Source organism: Narcine bancroftii, chromosome 3 (genome assembly GCF_036971445.1).
Source record: "Narcine bancroftii isolate sNarBan1 chromosome 3, sNarBan1.hap1, whole genome shotgun sequence".
Classification (NCBI taxonomy): domain Eukaryota; kingdom Metazoa; phylum Chordata; class Chondrichthyes; order Torpediniformes; family Narcinidae; genus Narcine; species Narcine bancroftii.
The window spans coordinates 226,067,866-226,085,307 of record NC_091471.1 but is presented as its reverse complement, the minus strand read 5'-3'; the positions used below and the strand labels follow the sequence as shown (position 1 = coordinate 226,085,307).

The window sequence follows — 17,442 nt, the reverse complement described above, 5'->3', positions numbered from 1 at the left end:
ACCTGAAGGCAAAGTATAAGCTTAATGGCAGGACTCTTAGCCGCGTTGAGGAACAGAGAGATCTGGAGGTTCAGGTCCATAGAATCCTCTAGATTGCCAAGGATGGTTAAGATAGTGTATGGTATTCTGTCCTTTATTTGTTGGGAGGATTGAGTTCAAGAACTGTGAAATAATATTGCAGCTCTTTTAAACTCTGTTTAGAGCTCCCTTGAATATTATGTTCAGTTCTGGTCACCTTGTTATAGGAAGAATGTGGAAGCTTCAGAGAGGGTGCAGAGGAGATTTACAAGGATGCTGCCTGGAATAGAGGACATAATTACTTAGGGTACAAAATATTAATAGAACATACTGTTGAATAGCAGAGTACATGTCCTTTGGCCAGTGATGTGCCAACAAACGTACTCCATTATCAATCGAACCTATCCCTTCCTCGCAGCCCATAACTCTCCATTTTCCTTACATCCATATGTGTGTATCGGTTGGCCAAAAGCATGAAGTTGGGCAACAGTGACAATTGATGCAGTTCAGTCCCAAATCACGAAACAGGTACCATTTCCTGGCAATGCTAAATTGAAATCCCTATGACTTTGTATCTGGATCAGGTTGCTCTGAAAAGGAGAGGAATTCCAACAAAAGTGCTGGAGAAACTCAGCAAGTCTCACAGCATTTAAAGGAAGGAAGAGGGTATCTGGCATTTTGGGCCTGACCCCTTTGTCAAGATGTGAGGAAGAAGCAGACAAGCACCTGAGTAAAAAAGGAGGGAGGAGCGGGCAGGGGGAGGACTACAGGCTAACAGGTATGAGATCACAGGTGGATATGGGTGGGAAGAAGAGGAAGGGGAGGACTGCAGGCTAACAGGTAGATCAGAGGTGGATATGGGTGGAAGAGGCAGGGGGAGGACTGCAGGCTAACAGGTAAGAGATCACAGATGGATATGGGTGGGAGGAAGGGGCAGGGAGAGGACTACAGGCTAACAGGTATGAGATCACAGGTGGATATGGGTGGGAGGAAGGGGCAGGGGGAGGACTACAGGCTAACAGGTATGAGATCACAGGTGGATATGGGTGGGAGGAAGGGGCAGGGGGAGGATTGTGGGCTGACAGGTATGAGATCAGGTGGATATGGGTGGGAGGAAGGGGCAGGGGAGGACTACAGGCTAACAGGTATGAGATCACAGGTGGATATGGGTGGGAGGAAGGGGCAGGGGGAGGATTGTGGGCTGACAGGTATGAGATCACAGGTGGATATGGGTGGGAGGAAGGGGCTAGGGGAGGACTACAGGCTAACAGGTATGAGATCACAGGTGGATATGGGTGGGAGGAAGGGGCAGGGGGAGGACTACAGGCTAACAGGTATGAGATCACAGGTGGATATGGGTGGGAGGAAGGGGCAGGGGGAGGATTGTGGGCTGACAGGTATGAGATCACAGGTGGATATGGGTGGGAGGAAGGGGCAGGGGAGGACTACAGGCTAACAGGTAAGAGATCACAGGTGGATATGGGTGGGAAGAAGGGGCAGGGGGAGGACTACAGGCTAACAGGTATGAGATCACAGGTGGATATGGGTGGGAGGAAGGGGCAGGGGGAGGATTGTGGGCTGACAGGTATAAGATCACAGGTGGATATGGGTGGGAGGAAGGGGCAGGGGAGGACTACAGGCTAACAGGTATGAGATCACAGGTGGATATGGGTGGGAGGAAGGGGCAGGGGGAGGATTGTGGGCTGACAGGTATGAGATCACAGGTGGATATGGGTGGGAGGAAGGGGCAGGGGGAGGATTGTGGGCTGACAGGTAAGAGATCACGGGTGGATATTGGTGGGAGAAAGTGGCAGGGGAGGACTACAGGCTAACCGGTAAGAGATTACAGGTGGATATGGGTGGGAGGAAGGGGCAGGGGGAGGACTACAGGCTAACAGGTATGAGATCACAGGTGGATATGGGTGGGAGAAAGGGGCAGGGGGAGGATTGTGGGCTGACAGGTAAGAGATCACAGGTGGATATTGGTGGGAGGAAGGGGCAGGGGAGGACTACAGGCTAACAGGTATGAGATCACAGGTGGATATGGGTGGGAGGAAGGGGCAGGGGGAGGATTGTGGGCTGACAGGTAAGAGATCACAGGTGGATATTGGTGGGAGGAAGGGGCAGGGGAGGACTACAGGCTAACAGGTAAGAGAACACAGGTGGATATGGGTGGGAAGAAGAGGAAGGGGAGGACTACAGGCTAACAGGTATGAGATCACAGGTGGATATGGGTTGGAAGAAGAGGGGGAGGACTACAGGCTAACAGGTATGAGATCACAGGTGGATATGGGTGGGAGGAAGGGGCAGGGGGAGGATTGTGGGCTGACAGGTATGAGATCACAGGTGGATATGGGTGGGAGGAAGGGGCAGGGGGAGGATTGTGGGCTGACAGGTAAGAGATCACAGGTGGATATGGGTAAGAGGAAGGGCAGGGGGAGGATTGTGGGCTGACAGGTATGAGATCACAGGTAGATATGGGTGGGAGGAAGGGGCAGGGGGAGGATTGTGGGCTGACAGGTATGAGATCACAGGTAGATATGGGTGGGAGGAAGGGGCAGGGGGAGGATTGTGGGCTGACAGGTAAGAGATCACAGGTGGATATGGGTGGGAGGAAGGGCAGGGGGAGGATTGTGGGCTGACAGGTATGAGATCACAGGTGGATATGGGTGGGAGGAAGCGGCAGGGGGAGGATTGTGGGCTGACAGGTAAGAGATCACAGGTGGATATGGGTGGGTGGAAGGGGCAGGGGAGGACTACAGGCTAACAGGTATGAGATCACAGGTGGATATGGGTGGGAGGAAGGGGCAGGGGAGGACTACAGGCTAACAGGTATGAGATTACAGGTGGATATGGGTGGGAGGAAGGGGCAGGGGGAAGATTGTGGGCTGACAGGTATGAGATCACAGGTGGATATGGGTGGGAGGAAGGGGAAGGGGAGGACTACAGGCTAACAGGTATGAGATCACAGGTGGATATGGGTGGGAGGAAGGGGCAGGGGAGGACTACAGGCTAACAGGTATGAGTTCACAGGTGGATATGGGTGGGAGGAAGGGGCAGGGGGAGGACTACAGGCTAACAGGTATGAGATCACAGGTGGATATGGGTGGGAGGAAGGGGCAGGGGGAGGATTGTGGGATGACAGGTATGAGATCACAGGTGGATATAGGTGGGAGGAAGGGGCAGGGGAGGACTACAGGCTAACAGGTATGAGATCACAGGTGGATATGGGTGGGAGGAAGGTGCAGGGGGAGGATTGTGGGCTGACAGGTAAGAGATCACAGGTGGATATTGGTGGGAGGAAGGGGCAGGGGAGGACTACAGGCTAACAGGTAAGAGATTACAGGTGGATATGGGTGGGAGGAAGGGGCAGGGGGAGGACTACAGGCTAACAGGTATGAGATCACAGGTGGATATGGGTGGGAGGAAGGGGCAGGGGGAGGATTGTGGGCTGACAGGTATGAGATCACAGGTGGATATGGGTGGGAGGAAGGGGCAGGGGGAGGATTGTGGGCTGACAGGTAAGAGATCACAGGTGGATATGGGTGGGAGGAAGGGCAGGGGGAGGATTGTGGGCTGACAGGTATGAGATCACAGGTGTATATGGGTGGGAGGAAGGGGCAGGGGGAGGATTGTGGGCTGACAGGTATGAGATCACAGGTGGATATGGGTGGGAGGAAGGGGCAGGGGGAGGATTGTGGGCTGACAGGTAAGAGATCACAGGTGGATATGGGTGGGAGGAAGGGCAGAGGGAGGATTGTGGGCTGACAGGTATGAGATCACAGGTGGATATGGGTGGGAGGAAGCGGCAGGGGGAGGATTGTGGGCTGACAGGTAAGAGATCACAGGTGGATATGGGTGGGTGGAAGGGGCAGGGGAGGACTACAGGCTAAAAGGTATGAGATCAGGTGGATATGGGTGGGAGGAAGGGGCAGGGGAGGACTACAGGCTAACAGGTATGAGATCACAGGTGGATATGGGTGGGAGGAAGGGGCAGGGGGAGGATTGTGGGCTGACAGGTATGAGATCACAGGTGGATATGGGTGGGAGGAAGGTGCAGGGGAGGACTACAGGCTAACAGGTATGAGATCACAGGTGGATATGGGTGGGAGGAAGGGGCAGGGGGAGGATTGTGGGCTGACAGGTATGAGATCACAGGTGGATATGGGTGGGAGGAAGGGGCAAGGGGAGGACTACAGGCTAACAGGTATGAGATCACAGGTGGATATGGGTGGGAGGAAGGGGCAGGGGGAGGATTGTGGGCTGACAGGTATGAGATCACAGGTGGATATGGGTGGGAGGAAGGGGCAGGGGAGGACTACAGGCTAACAGGTATGAGTTCACAGGTGGATATGGGTGGGAGGAAGGGGCAGGGGGAGGACTACAGGCTAACAGGTATGAGATCACAGGTGGATATGGGTGGGAGGAAAGGGCAGGGGGAGGATTGTGGGATGACAGGTATGAGATCACAGGTGGATATGGGTGGGAGGAAGGGGCAGGGGAGGACTACAGGCTAACAGGTATGAGATCACAGGTGGATATGGGTGGGAGGAAGAGGCAGGGGGAGGATTGTGGGCTGACAGGTATGAGATCACAGGTGGATATGGGTGGGAGGAAGGGGCAGGGGAGGACTACAGGCTAACAGGTAAGAGATCACAGGTGGATATGGGTGGGAAGAAGGGGCAGGGGGAGGACTACAGGCTAACAGGTATGACATCACAGGTGGATATGGGTGGGAGGAAGGGGCAGGGGGAGGATTGTGGGCTGACAGGTATGAGATCACAGGTGGATATGGGTGGGAGGAAGGGGCAGGGGAGGACTACAGGCTAACAGGTATGAGATCACAGGTGGATATGGGTGGGAGGAAGGGGCAGGGGGAGGATTGTGGGCTGACAGGTATGAGATCACAGGTGGATATGGGTGGGAGGAAGGGGCAGGGGGAGGATTGTGGGCTGACAGGTAAGAGATCACGGGTGGATATTGGTGGGAGAAAGTGGCAGGGGAGGACTACAGGCTAACCGGTAAGAGATTACAGGTGGATATGGGTGGGAGGAAGGGGCAGGGGGAGGACTACAGGCTAACAGGTATGAGATCACAGGTGGATATGGGTGGGAGGAAGGGGCAGGGGGAGGATTGTGGGCTGACAGGTAAGAGATCACAGGTGGATATTGGTGGGAGGAAGGGGCAAGGGAGGACTACAGGCTAACAGGTATGAGATCACAGGTGGATATGGGTGGGAGGAAGGGGCAGGGGGAGGATTGTGGGCTGACAGGTAAGAGATCACAGGTGGATATTGGTGGGAGGAAAGGGCAGGGGAGGACTACAGGCTAACAGGTAAGAGATCACAGGTGGATATGGGTGGGAAGAAGAGGAAGGGGAGGACTACAGGCTAACAGGTATGAGATCACAGGTGGATATGGGTGGGAAGAAGAGGAAGGGGAGGACTACAGGCTAACAGGTATGAGATCACAGGTGGATATGGGTGGGAGGAAGGGGCAGGGGGAGGATTGTGGGCTGACAGGTATGAGATCACAGGTGGATATGGGTGGGAGGAAGGGGCAGGGGGAGGATTGAGGGCTGACAGGTAAGAGATCACAGGTGGATATGGATGGGAGGAAGGGGCAGGGGAGGACTACAGGCTAACAGGTATGAGATCACAGGTGGATATGGGTGGGAGGAAGGGGCAGGGGGAAGATTGTGGGCTGACAGGTATGAGATCACAGGTGGATATGGGTGGGAGGAAGGGGAAGGGGAGGACTACAGGCTAACAGGTATGAGATCACAGGTGGATATGGGTGGGAGGAAGGGGCAGGGGAGGACTACAGGCTAACAGGTATGAGTTCACAGGTGGATATGGGTGGGAGGAAGGGGCAGGGGGAGGACTACAGGCTAACAGGTATGAGATCACAGGTGGATATGGGTGGGAGGAAGGGGCAGGGGGAGGATTGTGGGATGACAGGTATGAGATCACAGGTGGATATAGGTGGGAGGAAGGGGCAGGGGAGGACTACAGGCTAACAGGTATGAGATCACAGGTGGATATGGGTGGGAGGAAGGAGCAGGGGGAGGATTGTGGGCTGACAGGTAAGAGATCACAGGTGGATATTGGTGGGAGGAAGGGGCAGGGGAGGACTACAGGCTAACAGGTAAGAGATTACAGGTGGATATGGGTGGGAGGAAGGGGCAGGGGGAGGACTACAGGCTAACAGGTATGAGATCACAGGTGGATATGGGTGGGAGGAAGGGGCAGGGGGAGGATTGTGGGCTGACAGGTATGAGATCACAGGTGGATATGGGTGGGAGGAAGGGGCAGGGGGAGGATTGTGGGCTGACAGGTAAGAGATCACAGGTGGATATGGGTGGGAGGAAGGGCAGGGGGAAGATTGTGGGCTGACAGGTATGAGATCACAGGTGTATATGGGTGGGAGGAAGGGGCAGGGGGAGGATTGTGGGCTGACAGGTATGAGATCACAGGTGGATATGGGTGGGAGGAAGGGGCAGGGGGGAGGATTGTGGGCTGACAGGTAAGAGATCACAGGTGGATATGGGTGGGAGGAAGGGCAGAGGGAGGATTGTGGGCTGACAGGTATGAGATAGGTGGATATGGGTGGGAGGAAGCGGCAGGGGGAGGATTGTGGGCTGACAGGTAAGAGATCACAGGTGGATATGGGTGGAAGGGGCAGGGGAGGACTACAGGCTAACAGGTGTGAGATCACAGGTGGATATGGGTGGGAGGAAGGGGCAGGGGAGGACTACAGGCTAACAGGTATGAGATCACAGGTGGATATGGGTGGGAGGAAGGGGCAGGGGGAGGATTGTGGGCTGACAGGTAAGAGATCACAGGTGGATATGGATGGGAGGAAGGGGCAGGGGAGGACTACAGGCTAACAGGTATGAGATCACAGGTGGATATGGGTGGGAGGAAGGGGCAGGGGGAGGATTGTGGGCTGACAGGTATGAGATCACAGGTGGATATGGGTGGGAGGAAGGTGCAGGGGAGGACTACAGGCTAACAGGTATGAGATCACAGGTGGATATGGGTGGGAGGAAGGGGCAGGGGGAGGACTACAGGCTAACAGGTATGAGATCACAGGTGGATATGGGTGGGAGGAAGGGGCAGGGGGAGGATTGTGGGCTGACAGGTATGAGATCACAGGTGGATATGGGTGGGAGGAAGGGGCAGGGGAGGACTACAGGCTAACAGGTATGAGTTCACAGGTGGATATGGGTGGGAGGAAGGGGCAGGGGGAGGACTACAGGCTAACAGGTATGAGATCACAGGTGGATATGGGTGGGAGGAAAGGGCAGGGGGAGGATTGTGGGATGACAGGTATGAGATCACAGGTGGATATGGGTGGGAGGAAGGGGCAGGGGAGGACTACAGGCTAACAGGTATGAGATCACAGGTGGATATGGGTGGGAGGAAGGTGCAGGGGGAGGATTGTGGGCTGACAGGTAAGAGATCACAGGTGGATATTGGTGGGAGGAAGGGGCAGGGGAGGACTACAGGCTAACAGGTAAGAGATTACAGGTGGATATGGGTGGGAGGAAGGGGCAGGGGGAGGACTACAGGCTAACAGGTATGAGATCACAGGTGGATATGGGTGGGAGGAAGGGGCAGGGGGAGGATTGTGGGCTGACAGGTATGAGATCACAGGTGGATATGGGTGGGAGGAAGGGGCAGGGGGCGGATTGTGGGCTGACAGGTAAGAGATCACAGGTGGATATGGGTGGGAGGAAGGGCAGGGGGAGGATTGTGGGCTGACAGGTATGAGATCACAGGTGGATATGGGTGGGAGGAAGGGGCAGGGGGAGGACTACAGGCTAACAGGTATGAGATCACAGGTGGATATGGGTGGATGGAAGGGGCAGGGGGAGGATTGTGGGCTGACAGGTAAGAGATCACAGGTGGATATGGGTGGGAGGAAGGGCAGGGGGAGGATTGTGGGCTGACAGGTATGAGATCACAGGTGGATATGGGTGGGAGGAAGCGGCAGGAGGAGGATTGTGTGCTGACAAGTAAGAGATCACAGGTGGATATGGGTGGGTGGAAGGGGCAGGGGAGTACTACAGGCTAACAGGTATGAGATCACAGGTGGATATGGGTGGGAGGAAGGGGCAGGGGAGGACTACAGGCTAACAGGTATGTGATCACAGGTGGATATGGGTGGGAGGAAGGGGCAGGGGGAGGATTGTGGGCTGACAGGTAAGAGATCACAGGTGGATATGGATGGGAGGAAGGGGCAGGGGAGGACTACAGGCTAACAGGTATGAGATCACAGGTGGATATGGGTGGGAGGAAGGGGCAGGGGGATGATTGTGGGCTGACAGGTATGAGATCACAGGTGGATATGGGTGGGAGGAAGGGGCAGGGGAGGACTACAGGCTAACAGGTATGAGATCACAGGTGGATATGGGTGGGAGGAAGGGGCAGGGGGAGGACTACAGGCTAACAGGTATGAGATCACAGGTGGATATGGGTGGGAGGAAGGGGCAGGGGGAGGATTGTGGGCTGACAGGTATGAGATCACAGGTGGATATGGGTGGGAGGAAGGGGCAGGGGAGGACTACAGGCTAACAGGTATGAGTTCACAGGTGGATATGGGTGGGAGGAACGGGCAGGGGGAGGATTGTGGGCTGACAGGTAAGAGATCACAGGTGGATATTGGTGGGAGGAAGGGCAGGGGAGGACTACAGGCTAACACGTATGAGATCACAGGTGGATATGGGTGGGAGGAAGGGGCAGGGGGAGGATTGTGGGCTGACAGGTAAGAGATCACAGGTGGATATTGGTGGGAGGAAGGGGCAGGGGAGGACTACAGGCTAACAGGTAAGAGATTACAGGTGGATATGTGTGGGAGGAAGGGGCAGGGGGAGGACTACAGGCTAACAGGTATGAGATCACAGGTGGATATGGGTGGGAGGAAGGGGCAGGGGGAGGATTGTGGGCTGACAGGTAAGAGATCACAGGTGGATATGGGTGGGAGGTAGGGGCAGGGGAGGACTACAGGCTAACAGGTAAGAGATTACAGGTGGATATGTGTGGGAGGAAGGGGCATGGGAGGACTACAGGCTAACAGGTATGAGATCACAGGTGGATATGGGTGGGAGGAAGGGGCAGGGGGAGGATTGTGGGCTGACAGGTAAGAGATCACAGGTGGATATTGGTGGGAGGAATGGGCAGGGTAGGACTACAGGCTAACAGGTAAGAGATCACAGGTGGATATGGGTGGGAAGAAGAGGAAGGGTAGGACTACAGTCTAACAGGTATGAGATCACAGGTGGATATGGGTGGGAGGAAGGGGCAGGGGGAGGATTGTGGGCTGACAGGTATGAGATCACAGGTGGATATGGGTGGGAGGAAGGGGCAGGGGGAGGATTGTGGGCTGACAGGTAAGAGATCACAGGTGGATATGGGTGGGAGGAAGTGGCAGGGGGAGTATTGTGGGCTGACAGGTATGAGATCACAGGTGGATATGGGTTGGAGGAAGTGGCATGGGGAGGATTGTGGGCTGACAGGTATGAGATCACAGGTGGATATGGGTGGGAGGAAGGGGCAGGGGGAGGATTGTGGGCTGACAGGTATGAGATCACAGGTGGATATGGGTGGGAGGAAGGGGCAGGGGAGGACTACAGGCTAACAGGTATGAGATCACATGTGGATATGGGTGGGAGGAAGGGGCAGGGGGATGATTGTGGGCTGACAGGTAAGAGATCACGTGGATATTGGTGGGAGGAAGGGGCAGGGGAGGACTACAGGCTAACAGGTATGAGATCACAGGTGGTTATGGGTGGGAGGAAGGGGCAGAGGGAGGATTGTGGGCTGACAGGTAAGAGATCACAGGTGGATATGGGTGGGAGGAAGGGGCAGGGGAGGACTACGGGCTAACAGGTATGAGATCACAGGTGGATATGGGTGGGAGGAAGGGGCAGGGGAGGACTACAGGCTAACAGGTATGAGATCACAGGTGGATATGGGTGGGAGGAAGGGGCAGGGGGAGGATTGTGGGCTGACAGGTAAGAGATCACCGGTGGATATTGGTGGGAGGAAAGGGCAGGGGAGGACTACAGGCTAACAGGTATGAGATCACAGGTGGATATGGGTGGGAGGAAGGGGCAGGGGTAGGATTGTGGGCTGACAGGTAAGAGATCACAGGTGGATATTGGTGGGAGGAAGGGCAGGGGAGGACTACAGGCTAACACGTATGAGATCACAGGTGGATATTGGTGGGAGGAAGGGGCAGGGGGAGGATTGTGGGCTGACAGGTAAGAGATCACAGGTGGATATTGGTGGGAGGAAGGGGCAGGGGAGGACTACAGGCTAACAGGTAAGAGATCACAGGTGGATATGGGTGGGAAGAAGAGGAAGGGGAGGACTACAGTCTAACAGGTATGAGATCACAGGTGGATATGGGTGGGAGGAAGGGGCAGGGGGAGGATTGTGGGCTGACAGGTATGAGATCACAGGTGGATATGGGTGGGAGGAAGGGGCAGGGGGAGGATTGTGGGCTGACAGGTAAGAGATCACAGGTGGATATGGGTGGGAGGAAGTGGCAGGGGGAGTATTGTGGGCTGACAGGTATGAGATCACAGGTGGATATGGGTTGGAGGAAGTGGCATGGGGAGGATTGTGGGCTGACAGGTATGAGATCACAGGTGGATATGGGTGGGAGGAAGGGGCAGGGGGAGGATTGTGGGCTGACAGGTATGAGATCACAGGTGGATATGGGTGGGAGGAAGGGGCAGGGGAGGACTACAGGCTAACAGGTATGAGATCACATGTGGATATGGGTGGGAGGAAGGGGCAGGGGGATGATTGTGGGCTGACAGGTAAGAGATCACGTGGATATTGGTGGGAGGAAGGGGCAGGGGAGGACTACAGGCTAACAGGTATGAGATCACAGGTGGTTATGGGTGGGAGGAAGGGGCAGAGGGAGGATTGTGGGCTGACAGGTAAGAGATCACAGGTGGATATGGGTGGGAGGAAGGGGCAGGGGAGGACTACAGGCTAACAGGTATGAGATCACAGGTGGATATGGGTGGGAGGAAGGGGCAGGGGAGGACTACAGGCTAACAGGTATGAGATCACAGGTGGATATGGGTGGGAGGAAGGGGCAGGGGGAGGATTGTGGGCTGACAGGTAAGAGATCACCGGTGGATATTGGTGGGAGGAAAGGGCAGGGGAGGACTACAGGCTAACAGGTATGAGATCACAGGTGGATATGGGTGGGAGGAAGGGGCAGGGGTAGGATTGTGGGCTGACAGGTAAGAGATCACAGGTGGATATTGGTGGGAGGAAGGGCAGGGGAGGACTACAGGCTAACACGTATGAGATCACAGGTGGATATTGGTGGGAGGAAGGGGCAGGGGGAGGATTGTGGGCTGACAGGTAAGAGATCACAGGTGGATATTGGTGGGAGGAAGGGGCAGGGGAGGACTACAGGCTAACAGGTAAGAGATTACAGGTGGATATGGGTGGGAGGAAGGGGCAGGGGGAGGACTGCAGGCTAACAGGTAAGAGATCACAGGTGGATATGGGTGGGAAGAAGAGGAAGGGGCAACAGGTAGATCAGAGGTGGATATGGGTGGAAGAGGCAGGGGGAGGACTGCAGGCTAACAGGTAAGAGATTACAGGTGGATATGGGTGGGAGGAAGGGGCAGGGGGAGGACTGCAGTCTAACAGGTAAGAGATCACAGGTGGATATGTGTGGGAGGGTAGAAGTGGAAAAGAACTGGGAAGTGAGGGGTAGCTCCCTGAATGGAGAGGGAAGGGAAAGGGGTGGGGGAGTTTGAGGAAAGGAGACATGGGGAAAGAGGGATATTCAGGGGAGGGGTTTAACGGAAACTGGAGAAATCGATGTTAATGCCATCTGGTTGGAGAGTGTATTGCACTGCAATCACGGTGTCTGCAAACTTTCCTGTTTAACTTTATTGTGTGGGATGTTTTTAACTTTTATTTTATTGTAAATTACCACCTTAGATATGTTTCTTGCCAGTAAAATGATAAACCAAGGCATTATTAAATTCCTTCAAGCAGAAATTGGAGCTGGACAACGATTCTAACTATGATGAATCTTAATATACATGATAGCATGCAATAATGTCTGTTGATTGCCATGTGTTGTGAAAACTAAGGAGATGATTGTGGACTTCTAGAGGGAGCCAGGGGAAGACGATGCAGTCCTCATCAAGGGCTCAGTAGTGGAGAGGGTCAAGAACTTCAAATTCCTGGATGTCAACATCTCTGAGGATCTGTCCTGGAGCTTGCACGTTGATGCAATGGCAAAGAAGGCTCACCAGCAGCTACACTTTGGCAGGTGTCTGAGGAGATTCAGTATGTCACTGAAGACTCTTGTAAACTTCTACAGGTGTAGTGTGGAGAGCATTCGGGCTGGTTGCATCACTGTCTGGTATGGTGGCGCAAACTCTCAGGACAAGAATAAACTCCAGAGGGTCGTTAACTCGGCCTGTGACATCACAGGCACCAGACCACTCCATCGAGGACAACTGCATGAGGCGGCGGTGTCTTAAAAAAGCAGCCTCTATCCTCAAAGACCCCCCACCACACAGGCCATGCCCTCTTCACTCTGCTACCCTCGGTATAAAGGTACAGGAGCCTAAAGACAAGCACTCAGCGGCACAAGAACAGCTTCTTTCCTGCTGCCATCAGATTCCTGAATAATCAATGAACCAAATGCTGCCTTACTTTTCGTGAACTGTTATTTTTATATATTATTGCTGTAAGATGGTTATAATATGAACGTTTACACTGTGATGTTGCTGCAAAACATTGCATTTCATGACTTGTTCATGACAATAAATCCTGATTCTAATGTATTTATAACATATATGGGATTTGATTTGATAATAAAACTTTGTTTTATCTAAATGTTAAGTTGCAATTTTACCATCCGTGTACTTATTCCTCATCCAAACAGATACACAACTGATTTTGATATCAACAGTCAACCAGTCACTGATATTTTCTACTTCACCGTCTATGATGTTGATAACTACTATCTCGACAACCAAATGTTTACCATTACCATTACTGACAACAAGAACCTCTCACCACTTGTAAATGTCAGAGATGAAGTTACTGTGAGTATAAACTAAAACTATGGTATAGATTGTTGGTTAAGTTGCAAAAAACCACGCGTAACAATGAACCAGACAATATTTTTAAATAGCTAATTTAATTTTTTTACTCTAAAACTATAGTCTTAATCTTTAAACTAAATCTCTAAATCTCTCCTCACTCTGAGCAGGTGTGTGTGTGTGTGTGTGTGTGTGTGTGTGTGTGTGTGCATGTGTGCGTGTGTGTGTATGTGTGTGTGTATGTGTGTGTGTGTGCGTGTGTCTTGTGTTGTGCTTGGCACTTTTGTTAAATTATAACTGACCATTCAGCTCCTCCTGTCTTTACTATCCCTTACAGTGATAATCCCATTGTACTAAAACGGTATGTGGCTTCCACCTCAAACACAGAGTATTAACGAGACAGCTTTCTATTTCTGTTGAACCAGCTGGTTACTGAAGTGGCCAAAACTCAATTCTGAGGCACTGGAAGGTTGAAGCTCCGACTTACGATTTAAGTGAATCATGGGGTTTGTGTAAGATTCTGAAGTAAAGATCAGACACAATCGTGAGGGAGCATGCATGGGGGTATGGGGGGGAGGGGCAGCGAGACAGCAGCGTGGACCACTCCTGCCTCGTTTTCCTGTGCTTCCATGCATGAATGCGTTGTGCCTTTTTTTTTAATGTTTCATTTTAATTTTGTAGTCAAACATGCATCAAGAAATAACCATTACTTAAATACATAAATTGAAAAGAGAAAATCAATGGAACAAATTGTCTATATCTCCAAACAGCCCCTTCCCTCCTAAACAAAACCCTAAAATTGAAAAATGTAATAAAATAAACAGAAAAGTGGAGCTACGGTCGGGATCTGGGATCCACCCAAGGATCTCATTCCTTTTCCTGCTTCAATCTCAAAGAGGAGAAAGAACAAGGACGTAGAACTCAAGAACAGAATAAGTATCCCTAAATATTCAACCCGGCGTTCTGCAAGTATGGCTGCCGTACCTGCAAAAACATGTTAAACTTCTTCCTTAGATTGTAAGTAATTCTCTCCAGGGGGACACAACTCTGCCCTTCTGCATTCCATTGGGCTAGTTCCAGAAGGGAATCAGACTTCCAAGTGACCGCAATGCATTTCCTGGCCACCATCATTGTAATTTGGTACTTGGACAGCCTCATTTTGGCTCTTATCCCCAAAATATTTCCCAGGAGGAACAATTCTGGACTTTGGGGCAATTGTTTCCCAATAATCTGGTCTAATTGAATTCTTAAATTTTCCCAAAATGGTTGCACTGCAGAGCATGACCAGGTGGAATGTAAAAAGGTTCCCATTTCTTCACCACATCTAAAACATAAATCTGATATATTACAATTTAAGTTACGTAATTTCTGCAGGGTAAGATATCGCAGATGCCAGATGTTATATTGCACCAGTCTATATCTTACATTGATTGTATTGGTCATGTTGTCCTGACAGAAATAGGATCAGTTTTTATCACCAAGCCTGATTCCCGTCTTTATTTTGATTTATATAACTCCTGTTTGGGAGTTCCCATCTAAAGTGAGGAATGCACTGAAGATGTAAACTTCCCTCTGATCCCCTTTCAAATCAGAATCTCTATTTCACTGCACAGTGGTGACATCATCACCAGAACTAATTCATCTATGAAAAACGCTCTTAATTGAAAGTAGCAGAAGATTGTGTTGTTAGGAATATTATTTATATTCTTCTACTGCTCAAATGACATATGTTGCCCTTGTATGTGACAATCTTTGACATGCCCGATCCCTTTCTGCGACCAGATATGCAGAATGTTATTATCCATTGTTAAAGGAACTCATCTATTTTGAATCAAGAGCTTTTTTGGAAAATATTTTTCTCTTTGTTCCAATTATTCAGTTTATACTAAATATTCAAAATATGTTTTATTAGAGATGCTTCTTTTCCACTAGAAATAGATTTAGCATCCCATTACTATATCAGATCTTTTGCTACTCACTTACCAACTTTATGTGTTTACTTTCCACCTATGAAGTCTTGTCTCTTCCATCAAAGAGGGAAGTGACAGATTTCATCTGGGCTGCCCTATAGTAATATTTAAAATTCGGGAGTTACAAACCTCCCCATATGGTATTTCCAAGTTAATTCTTTCATGAAGATTCTGAGTAACTTAACTTCCCAAAGAAACTTCCTAACCAATTCATTCAAATTTTTAAAAAAACTTCTGTGGTAATGGTATTGGAAGAGGTACATGGGGGAATATATTCATTTTAACCCAATTAACTCTTCCAATCAAAGTTACGGAAGAGTTGTCCATTGACTTAAATCTTCTTCAATCTTTTAAAATCTTCCCCAACCTTCTTAAGCAGGGGGAGATCATTCATTTTATATAAATTTTTCAAATGTTATCTGTTTTAATCCCCATATTAATCCCATTCTTTGGCCATCTAAATTGCGTATTTCTTTGACAATGTGCATAATCCCTATCAATTAACAGCATAATCTCACTTTTGTCCCAATTTATTTTATACCCAGAGATTCTCCCATAATCTTCCAGTTGCAAATACAGCTTTTGCAAAGAAATTTCCAGTTTTGCCAGATATATTACTGGCCTGTTCTGTGCTGTATATGGTGATATGGTGATATTAATAAATCATCTGCAAACACGCTGATGTGTTCATCTTGATTAACCTCTGAACCCTTGATGTCTGGATGTTGTCCAACAATTTCCGCCAAAAATTCGATATCCAATGTAGAAGGAGCCAGAGATAATGGACATCTTTGTCTGCTAGATCTGGACAGTGGGAATGCTGGAGATACTTGCCCATTTGTCACAACTCTGGCCTTTGGTTCATTGTATAGGGCACAAATCCAATTTATAAAGTGTTGACCTAATCCAAATCTTTCCAGTACTTTACAAAGAAAATCCCACTCCAGTCTATCAAAAGCCTTTTCCGCATCCAAGGCAACAGCCGCACTAAGTCACCTCTTTTCTGGGCCAAATGATTTATATGACACAATCTATTTACATTGTCCACTGATTACCTTTAAGTAACAAATCCTGTTGGATCCTTATTTATCAATTTTGGCAAAAAGTTTGCCAATCTTGTTTGCCAAAGCTTTGGCTAGTATTTTATAGTCCACATTCAATAAAGAAATTGGTCTGTATGATGATTATATTGCGTGCACACTACCTCCAGGTGTGGAAAAAATGGCGCACACACAAGAAGTTGAAATCGAAGATTGATTTATTGCACTTGCAGCTGTGTTAATATTCTCTCCCGCTGCTGATGACAGGAGTGATGTCACGGCAGCGCCGATCTCTGATTGGGTGGCATTCCCGCCATTGCTCATTGTTTCCCGCTGCGCAAGTGATCACCTGGGATGAAGGTCATTAGCCCCTGCAGGGTCTACATGGTCACTGCGTTCGTCTGCCATTTTGTGTACCGGGTCGCGTACCAGTTAGCGGTCCACTACACGACCCACCCCCCACCCCTAGACTTGGTGAACACTTTTAGGCAGCTGCATTCAGATGGCTGGGGAGGCCACTGTGCCGCGGGAATTATCCCTCTTGGAGGAGGGTTACCAAACTCGCTTTGCAGGCGCCTCCTACACATTCACGTGGCCTTCTCACAGCAGCATTTTGCCAAAATATGCAGCTTTACAAGTGGGTCAGTTGGCCACCTGAAAGTGCCTAGAGTATGGTCCAGAAAATCTAGCTTTCAAAGGATTGTCATGTGTTGGAAACTTTACTTCCTGTCTTAAATTTCTCACCTGAGCTTTCCTGTCAAATAAACGTTTCATTTTACCCTGAGCCATTTCTAAATTCTCTTGAGCCAAAGTCCATACTTTTTGTAACCTATCCTTAATCTAGCAAATTCAACAATACATTCTCATTAACCCACTGTTCTTTTATCAACATTAAAGGTCCTCTAACCTGATGTCCAAACACAATTTCAAAGGCACTTAAACCTAATGACTCCTGCACACTCTCCCTTGCTGCAAACAACAATAAATGAATACCTTCATCCCAATCTTTTCCATTCTCCGCACATTAAACTCTCATCATATTTTTAAGAGTAGAATGAAATATTTCCAAGGCTCCCTGAGTTTCAGGATGGTTCGCAGATGAAGTGATCTGTTTTATTCCCAACTCATAAACTAACTGTTGAAACAGCCCAGACATAAAGTTAGACATTTGATCACTCTGGATCTCTTTCGGTAGTCCAAACACTGTGAAAAATCTTTCCAGAGCCTTTACCACCATTTTAGCTTTAATATTTTTCAGTGGTATAGCCTCTGGAAATCTCGACGCTGCACACATAATTGTTAATAAGTACTGATTA

General features: G+C 50.4%; 1 protein-coding gene across 1 annotated transcript in view; it reads left to right on the top strand.

Moving 5' to 3' along the window:
- The window catches only part of fras1 (Fraser extracellular matrix complex subunit 1), a 642,015-nt gene that overhangs the window by 484,526 nt on the left and 140,047 nt on the right, over nucleotides 1–17,442 (top strand). The window contains exon 38 of the mRNA XM_069926766.1: nucleotides 12,957–13,119. Coding sequence (XP_069782867.1) covers nucleotides 12,957–13,119 — 163 coding nt within the window. The remainder of the gene's footprint in view (nucleotides 1–12,956; nucleotides 13,120–17,442) is intronic.